The sequence below is a fragment of the Tetranychus urticae genome, chromosome 3, assembly GCF_039701765.1.
Source record: "Tetranychus urticae isolate SD_2017Ah chromosome 3, NJAU_TeUrti_SD_1.0, whole genome shotgun sequence".
In the NCBI taxonomy this organism is placed as follows: Eukaryota; Metazoa; Arthropoda; class Arachnida; order Trombidiformes; family Tetranychidae; genus Tetranychus; species Tetranychus urticae.
Window position 1 is genome coordinate 12,764,673 of NC_142960.1, and position 9,862 is coordinate 12,774,534.

Here is a 9,862-nt window from a genome sequence, read left to right on the forward strand (position 1 = left end):
TTGATTAAAGCATGTAATCAATGAATTGATGTTTCAATCAATTTAACCAACTTGACTTAACTTATATTGGTTAAGGTATTTCAAAAATTATTAGACTTTTTTCATGAAAAAATGTTTGACTTTTCTGTTCTCATGATACTATTAAGTGAATTATTGTGAATTACATCTATTAATCCATTGAAGCTTAACCATGAATTTCATTTCTTCTTTATCTAAACTTTCTCTTATCCAGGTCATTGGAATTTATTGATCCATGATTAATCCACCATTGCAATTGAATTACTTTGTTATTATCATTGTTTTTCAATTGTTATATTGACTTATTGTGTTGAGTTTGTTGAGTTGAGTTGAAGGGACAAGTTTAAGTCTAACATTGAATATCATAATATGGTGAAATTTTGTGTGTAATATGAATGAAGTAATTTAAGTAAACAGTTTTATGATATAACTAACCAACTGACCTAAAAGTTGACCTAACAAGATGAACAAGAAGCAAACATGGAATGCAATAATATGAAGAAGTTAATGAAAACAAAACAAGTTATTTGGCAAAGGAAAATTCAATTTTAATTATTAATTGTTGTCAATTGAGTGAATGAATGTGCAAAGTTATTTGATTGGAATGAAAAATGTGATAATGATGGAGGTTACGGAAGTCATTGGAGGTCAAGGGTGGCCTTAAGGGTAGCAATGGCAAGAACTGAGGAGAGATGAGAAGAGGAGAGAAGAGATGAGAAGAGCAGAGCATCAGGTTGAACATGAGTATTATCATTATCATCATTATGTTCATGAAGCTAGTATCAACTTGAATATGAACATTAGTATCAAGTAAAGGATCAACATTAACATTAATATTAACTGCATTTAAAGGAGCAACCGACATAACTTTTGCTTAAATCATTCCGCTTTATTATTATAGTTAACTCATTGGAACATCGATAAATCGCATCTTCATCATCTTCTCTTCATCTTCTTCTCTTACTTTTCTTTCTCATCTTCTCTCTCTTCTGTCTTCTAACCCAAACCCACATCTTTCTTTTGATTCACTTAATCAAGTTTGACGATTACAAGTTAAGCTTGATGCCCGGAAACCTAGTTATTTGTTGAGAGAGAAGATGAAGGAAAAGAGTGAAGAAAAGAAAGAAAAGAAGTAACGGTATTTATTGGGGGAAACATAAGAAGATGATGTTGAATGAAGAAGAAAGAAAAGGGCAGAACCGGTCACAAAAGTAGCCTTAAACGGCTCTAAACTCGAACAAATCAGGTTTATTATCTGATGGCGCAGATGATGAGAAGAAGAGAAGAAGAAGATGATGAAATGATGATGAAAATGATGCAGATAAAGATGAGGATAGCCTTAAGAGATGATGTCAAGTACCAGGTACACCTCAATGTATTATTATTATTAGTTAAATAATCAACTTTCAATCCAGTTTCATTCATTTACTAACAACAGCACACAACAAATCACGGCGCAAGTCCCGGTTATCCGGCCTGTCCGTTAGTCTTCATCTTCTTCATCATCTTCCTCTCCTTCATCTGCTCTCTCATCATCCAGGATCTTGAAGGATAATTTTATTGATTCAAAGGGCCAGTAAATAGTCGACATTCAAAGTGTGAGTTACATTAATATTTGTCCATTCATGTGCTTCTTCATTCCCATTCAATTCAATTCAAAGCAAAAGGATAAATAAAAGTTAAGTTTAAATATTGTCAACTCAACTCAACTTGAATCAACTTATCATCAATTGTCCGGGCAAAAGTCGCCGGACAATTCAATTACTTTACATTTGTTTAACATCGTTTATTACAATCAAATTGTGTGACATTTATAACTCAAAATGAATCGGATTATTTTACTTGTTATTTCGTTCCTACTTTTGGTAAGTTTAACTTATTATTATATTCATTTACAATTGTTGAGTCAATTCATGAATCATTTGAATCAGTTTAAGTTTGAATGAGTCTAAGGATTATATTAAAAGCTGGTTTCATTAATGTTATTAGAAGCTCAAGGAAATGTTTAAAATGTATTTTGTTTATTGATCAACATTTAGATACAATTACATTGTCTTATTGTCTGACCATTTAGCATTAACTGTGAGACTTAAAGTGACCTTAAAATACACATTCAACAGTTGATTAATGTATTATCATGAACCATCACTGAGCACCTTTTAATCCATAATAACCTTTAATGTTTCATCACGGCTCAAACTCATTCAGTTTATGCTTTTAATAGCAACATCATTGTCTCATCACCTGAAGAACATAATTATCCCAACAATGAAAAAGAAAACATTTTCTTGACCTTTTTTTTGCATCAAATTAATCATGAAATTTGTAGTTCATTTTAATAGTTTACAATCAAATTGAATGCATTTTAAATGCGCAAAATGTAGAAGATGAAACAACTAGAAAAGTCAATTTGATGTTTAATCATTTGGAAAATTGAAACATGAAATTATTGAACATTTTTCACTTAAATTGTTGTTCATTTTCCTTCATTTCTTCACTTCATCATTTCTTCCCATGAATGAGACTTGACTTGAAATTGTAGAAATATTTGCTTTGAAAAGTCAATTAATTATTTTGTTAAATTGCTTTATTATAGTCATCATCAAGTATAGCTGATGAGATTCATGAGAAAGGCGATTCTTCAATAAATGGTGATAAAAACCCAAATTCATCTGAATTGAGTGATGACGATGATATGATTAAAGCCGAAAGTCAAGATGTTATTGATCACAAGAACTATCCACCAATTCATCAGGTAAGTTGATTATATTAATAAAGAGTGTTGAGAGTGATAATGAATAAATGAGTAAATAATGCAAGTAAAAATAGTAAGTAATTTAAACAAAAAGTTGGCCTACTTTGAGTTTTGATTTTGGCCTAAAAAAGGATCAACAATCTTACAATGTTAGGCAATGAAAATGGAGAGCGACAAGGAAAGGTAAATAGGAAGAGAAGAAGAAGAAGAAACGAAAAAAGAAAAAAGAAAAAGAAAAGAAAGAAAATATTCCAAGTCAGTATTCATTAGCCTGATTGAAGTTCATGCATTGAACATATTACCGGAATCTTTAACCGCCCTTAGGCATTTAACTGACCTTAGAATAGTTAATTTGTTTTACATTTTTTTCTCTTCTTTTTTATTCAACATTTTATTAACAGATTAGAAGCTTTTAATCATTTCATTTACAACTTTTTTCTTGACCAACTGATCAACTGAACAACTGATCAGTAACATTGACCTTTAGACATTGAACAAGTCTCAAGACTTTAGACTAAATTTGAAAGTTTATTCATCTATTAACAAGTCGACTATTAAGTTGTGTTTACGGTTTATTGATTCAGTTTGTGCAACATTTATTCAGTAACATAATTCAGTAAGTCATGAAAAACATGAATCACGATATTTTTGTAAAATTATATTCACTATAATTGGATAACTTGATTGGTCTAAAAAAACAGTAAATAATCTGATTGATCATTTCATTTTCATAACATCATGTAATATCTCAGATTATAATTTAAGAACAAAAAAAAGAGTAAAAAAAGTTGAGTTCGTTTAGGTGATGAAGAGTTTAGTGAAAAAAGTTGAGCAAAAAGTTGAACCTGTATTAAGATGTGAAGATGAACATTATTCACTTGAAAACTGTTAAACCTTTTAAAACCTTTCCAAGCCTTTTAACCATGAAATGATGATTATTGAAATTAATGAGTAAATTAATTATTCCTTGATCAGGGTCAATTCGAAACGGCACCAGCACCCAATCACAATTACCACCATAGTCTGGGCCCTCTTCCCCCACCACCACCACCTCCACCTTCAGCACCAAGTCACAGTGAATTAGGTCCACCAGGCCCACCTCTTCCTCCTCATCATCACCCAATGATCAATAGACCAGGTTACATGTTATCCAACTTGCCTCCACCCAAAGGACATGGTAACCATCATGGATCCATTTACTCTCCTCACGGTATTCCACCTGCACATGGATCAGGTCATCCATCAGCTCATCCACCACCACCTCCACCACCCCCAGGACCAGGTCATCCAGTGGAAAATTCAATTGAATATGGACCAGAAGCTGGTCATCCTTATCAAGGTTCGTCTTTACTTGAATTAACCTTAATCATTTTTCTGGTTCTTCGTGTTCTTTATTCATTCTCATGTTTCATGTTCTTATTGTTTCAGGTTCAGGTTATGATGGTCAAAGTGGACCACAAAATGTTCCAGTCGCTCAAGTAGCTGTTGCTCCAGCTCCTCATCATGGCTCATCTAATGGTGGACAACAAAATGAAAACTGGCCTTTGCCTGCACCTGATATGCCTAAGATCGCTCATTTGGATGTAAAGTGCGAAAAGAATCTAATGAAAGTCGCCATCGAATTCGATAAACCATTCAATGGAATAATCTTCTCCAAAGGTCATTATTCTCATGGAAATTGTGTTCATTTACCTGCTGGTTCAGGAAGAAATTCAGTCTATTTCGACATTGGAATAACTACTTGTGGAACAACTGGAAACACACAAAATGGTCTTTATGGTTATGGAGCTTCATCAGGAAGTGGAACCTTCTTCGAGAACACAATCGTCATTCAATATGATCAACAAGTCCAAGAGGTTTGGGATCAAGCACGGAAACTTCGATGCACTTGGCATGATCAATACGAAAAGTCAGTGACATTCCGTCCATTCCCAGTGGACATGTTGGATGTGGTTCGAGCTGATTTCGCTGGTGACAATGTTGGTTGTTGGATGCAAATCCAAGTGGGTAAAGGTCCATGGGCCTCTGAAGTGGCAGGAATCGTCAAGATTGGTCAAACAATGACAATGGTTTTGGCCATTAAAGATGAAGAGAACAAATTCGATATGCTTGTTCGCAACTGCATTGCTCATGATGGTAAACGAGCTCCAATCGAACTGGTCGATTCCCAAGGATGTATTGTTCGACCTAAACTAATGTCCAAATTCACTAAGATCAAGAACTTTGGTTCTTCAGCAACAGTTCTTAGTTATGCTCATTTCCAAGCCTTTAAATTCCCTGATTCAATGGAAGTTCACTTTCAATGTACAATCCAAATATGCAGACACCAATGTCCTGAACAATGTTCAGCTTCGACTGTCGGTGGCCCTGGTTCAGTTGAAGCCCTTCCAGGTTCTTCTTCTTCAGTCTCGTCTTCCTCTTCAGGACCATCCAATGGACCCATCGAAGGTCGACTTGGACAACAACAAGAAAGTTATGTTGCTTCAGCTTCTTCTTATCATGGTATCGGTAAACCTCGTGAAGAACGTGATGTTTCTCGAAGACTTGAAGATATGATTAAATCTGAATATTCATTGGATGCTGCAACTGAAATTGGTCTCAACAGGATAATCAAAGTTGTTTCAACAAGTGATTTAGCATTTAATTTAGGATCAAATGAATCAGTTCCACTTCTGGACATGACTGATCTTGAACCAATCGATCAGATTTGCATGTCGACCATTTCATTCGCCACTTCAGTTATCGTTTTAATTATAATTTTAATTGTTTCTTGTTTAATTTCAGTCTTCCTTTGTCTCTACCATCGATCAACTGAAAAGTCAAACAGCAAACTGAACAACTTATCAATGCCATATGAGATTCGTACTTATCCAAGTTCAAAATGCTCAACACTCAATGGATTGCCTGGACGTTAGACGTTAAATGGACTCGACTCGACTTTAATTATTAATCAATTATTAGATGCTTTTAAAGAAACAAATTTTTCTCTCTCCTTTCAGTTCTTCAATTGTATTACAATGAAACCCACCTTCGTTAATTGGTCTAAACTAATGAAAGATTGAGAGTGAGAGAGATCATAATTCATTGGTGCCAATTAATCAGATAATCAAATGAGTTGTTTAAGTTTCACATTTCATGAGAAACACTCGTTTGTATCTTTATATTCATCTTTATATTCATCTTCATCATCTTCATCTTTTCATCTTTTCTTCTTCATCTTCTTCTCATCTTCACCAACTCCATCAACTTAATCATCTTCATCACCCATTTCATCAAGATTAACAACTTTATCAACTTTAATCATTCCAGTCATTAATATAATAGTTTAGTTGATAAATTGTTCAACATTAAACAATTGAACTTGAATTCAATTTTGGTTGGGAATATCAATAAAAGAGTTAAAGAATCAACAACAACAACAACTGTCAATCAAATGGATGGATAAAGGAATCAATCATTCAATGAATCAATGAATCAATGAGACAATCCACTTTCAGTATGCAACATTTGCAACCAACAAGAGAATCTTTAACTTTTTATTTTTGGATAACTTTAAATTCACATAACTTTATCAAATTAATGTATATAATGGTTTTGTGAACAAATCAATCAATTAATTATTAATTAATAATTTATATAAAAAATTGTTGATCAAAAAAAGTTTCTTTTTTCATTCCTTTCAATCCTTCCTTCCTTCAATTACTTGCTATTATTAACTGTATTTGATGAAAGTATTAACCTTGATTCGGAAGTTTAGTATAAATTTAGATTAAATTGTTTATAATAATGAGTGTTGCAGATGAGGAGGAATGAGTAGTCATGAGGAGCCAGAATAGGTTAGAGTTGGTAACCTGTTTATTAACAAGTTATTTACAGGTTGATCAATATATGGAATCAGGTAACAAATTGTTGCCATATTATACTGGCTACTGCATTTAACAGGCACAAGTTGAGGTGATTTAGGTCACTCAGCCATCATGGCTCAACCTTTGTATACTTTTTGTATGCCAAGAATAAATTTGAATGGCTTAAACTAGCCAAGTCACTAAACTCGTTCACAGGCAAATGCAATATTTCAATGATGAGAGAAGAAGAAGAGAGAAGAAGATGTTCATCTTTATCATCCTTATTATCAGAGTGATCATGAGGATAAACGAAATGGTGATGAGAAGAGCTTCAAGCTTCATTCCGACTGTAAACATGAAAACTTGAACTTGTTAAATGTTTAGATTAAGGAAACAAAAAGCACCTCCAATGACCCAATTGATTAACAAATAAATGATTGACTCTATTAGTCTTTATTAGACTTCATTGGAGTTGATTAGACTTTTATTAATATCATAAAATTATGATTATCATTTAGTCATTTATTCATTTCTTTTTATCATCACACTAAATTGAATGTTAAATCAAATTGAAATGTTCCTCCAATCATTTAGACATTTTGATCTACTTTTTAAAATATTGTAGACCAACCTTGTTTAAATTGAAATGCTTTTGACGCATTTTTCAATATTTATTCAAAGATTGTTATCATATTATCATGATGAGACTCAAGTCCTTGTTGAGTTTATAAACACGGAAGCTGGTGAATGAAAATATTTATCAAGACAGATTGATAAATTGGCTTTGAGCAATGAAATGATGAAAAGTATTAAAGGAGTGTTCATTTACCTTGACCTTTAACTGGTCGTTAGACAGACAAATAGTTACAATTAGACAGACAAACTAAAATCATGTTACCAGTTGCAATTAAGTACCATTAACCAATCAGCAGTCTTACAACTTTAAAGTCAAAAAGTATCAAATTTAGCCAGTTTTGGTTACAAAAATATCATGCAACTGTCAACTAAAAAGGCTTCCAAGTCTTCGAAGAAGAGATCCGTCACAATATCACGAAATGAAGATCAAGAATCAAGAATCCAAAAAAAGGCCTTCCAATACGAGCTTTCATTAGAAGTGAAATTTCGTAAGTGATGAAAAAAATTCGAAATAGCTATTCTGTCTTGATTTTCCCATGAATTTGCTACTAACTTGAATAAAAAACCTACTCAGTGCAACTTTGTACAGATAATTTTCATTGAATCCACCAATTTCGCACTCGCAATCGACATCTTTAGACAAAGTTGCCTTGAATAATTTACTGGAATAAAAAAGTTTATCCTTTGGAAATCAGTTACTCATGAAAAATTTTCTTATAAATTGATTAAACTTCATAACTGATGCAACTAACTTACTCTAACAAGTAAGACCCAACATCTCATGCGACAAAAGTTATGCTTTCATCCGACCCAAGACGGAACAAATAGTCAGCCAGTGGCACCATCTGAAGAGTTATAATCAAACTAAAGCTAAATTTTTCTCAACATCGGTAAAACTTCGGTATTTGGTCAGTCATGTTATTGCAACTTAACACGCTTTTATGTAACTTTTTCATAACTCACCAGGTTTAAGTTACCTTATTTTGTGCTTTGAAAACGATTTTCATTGATATTTTACTGGTCGATCCATTTTTTAAGTTTCGTTACCGAGACTTTTGCACATCTCAAGATATCAGTTGAATATTGATCCGGATCCGATTCAAGATACCACATGTTGGTTACTCAGTGTTCAAGTTAATTACTAGAAAATGGTTATTCATCAAGTAGGTTAGTATAACCAATAACTGTGATTGTGTTACGACCAGCTATACTGACCAGTAACAGGCTGGTTGCGAGTTTAAAGCAAAAAATCTTTGAAATAGAAAATTAATTTTCTTTTGTTCTTTTAGCGCCATCTTAAGTTTAACCAGAAAAACTTTGATTTCTCTTTCTTTTTCTGGTTTCTTTTGAATTTGCCTGAAAAAGTTACCGGTTACTTAGCTTATAGGATCGGTTAGTATAACCATTAACCGGTTACTTTCTCTTCCCCTTTAACCAAGTAACCGGTTACCAGTAAACACACAATTTCAACCAATCACAGAAAAGACAATCATATGTTTATTTTGATTCTTATTTCATAACATTGATATTTTTTTGTTGTACTTATTGTTACTTATTTTATTGGTCAATAATCAATTGCTGCTCAATTACTCATCGTTTAAAATAATCTTTTTACCATCTTCCCTTTTATCCAGCTAAATCAATGTCAAAAACAAATCATCGGACGGACCGGGACAAAGACAAGTATGAACCACCTAACCCGAGACGAGTTCACACAATTATGTCCTCCGAGGATGTGGCTGCCGGTAAAAAATCTTTCTGGCCTGAGCTTGAGATTACAGGTACATATTGTTCGTGTGTTCATCTAGTGTTTTTTCAATCAATGCTGGAAAATTAAATTTCTCCCGGCTAAAAATTTACCGCAATCAGCTGTTGAATCAAGTGACTTGTCACTCTATTCAACTCTTTGCTTTATTGTAACCAACAACTATTGATCTTTTCATTTTTGTCCCTTCTCTAATTTTCGTAGGAACCATCCGAAATTTAAGTCCAGCTCTATGGAATATGACACATTTGACGTCGCTTTATCTCGATAATAATAATCTGTGCCGTATACCATCGGATATCGCACGGCTTACCAATTTGACTCATCTAGATTTATCGTCTAACAAATTGCGAACATTACCATCAGAGCTTGGAGATCTTATACGTTTAAGAGATCTTCTATTAAACAACAATAGCCTCCGTGTACTACCATATGAACTTGGTAAATTATTTAAAATTCAAAACTTGGGTAGGTGTTATTAATATTTCATGATGTTCACTGTTTTATTGCCACTCTTTTCTCTATCTCATCTGTTGATTATGGATGGCATAATGTTTATTTATACACACTGCATGATTGTCCTTGGATCTTTGGACAGTAAATAGATTAAATTGTTTTAATATTGACAAAACAAATTTTAATTTAGTGATTATTCCTTGCTTTTAAAACTAATGATATTTCCCTCTTTTCTTACAACAGGACTTGACGGTAATCCACTCACCCAAGAGATATTGGTTATTTACAAAGAACCAAATGGCACCCAAAAACTCCTTGAATACCTTCTAGACAACTTAGTGGGTAAGTTGTTAATTATACTCGCAATATTTTCTCTTCGGTTATTTG

At 33.1% G+C, this 9,862-nt stretch overlaps 1 protein-coding gene across 2 annotated transcripts; it reads left to right on the forward strand.

The window, feature by feature from the left end:
* Window positions 1-1,593: 1,593 nt before the first annotated feature.
* On the forward strand, window positions 1,594-6,433 carry LOC107360084 (uncharacterized). 2 transcript variants are annotated; one of them, XM_015926708.3, is made up of 4 exons: window positions 1,594-1,883; window positions 2,615-2,773; window positions 3,749-4,112; window positions 4,202-6,433. In XM_015926708.3, the coding sequence occupies exons 1-4, from the start codon at window positions 1,842-1,844 to the stop codon at window positions 5,686-5,688; spliced, it is 2,052 nt and encodes a 683-aa protein (XP_015782194.2). In that variant the 5' UTR covers window positions 1,594-1,841; the 3' UTR covers window positions 5,689-6,433. The 2 variants fall into 2 exon arrangements, with proteins under 2 accessions (XP_015782194.2, XP_089124653.1); XM_089268527.1 differs by having other exon boundaries at window positions 1,609-1,883; window positions 4,208-6,433.
* Window positions 6,434-9,862: the final 3,429 nt, after the last annotated feature.

Excerpts from the sequence above, each read along its gene's own strand:
- LOC107360084 (XM_015926708.3), top strand. The coding sequence starts at position 1,842 with ATGAATCGGATTATTTTACTTGTTATTTCGTTCCTACTTTTG. Across the intron at positions 1,884-2,614 it reads TTATTTCGTTCCTACTTTTG|TCATCATCAAGTATAGCTGA; the intron begins GTAAGTTTAACT and ends GCTTTATTATAG. Across the intron at positions 4,113-4,201 it reads AGCTGGTCATCCTTATCAAG|GTTCAGGTTATGATGGTCAA; the intron begins GTTCGTCTTTAC and ends TTATTGTTTCAG.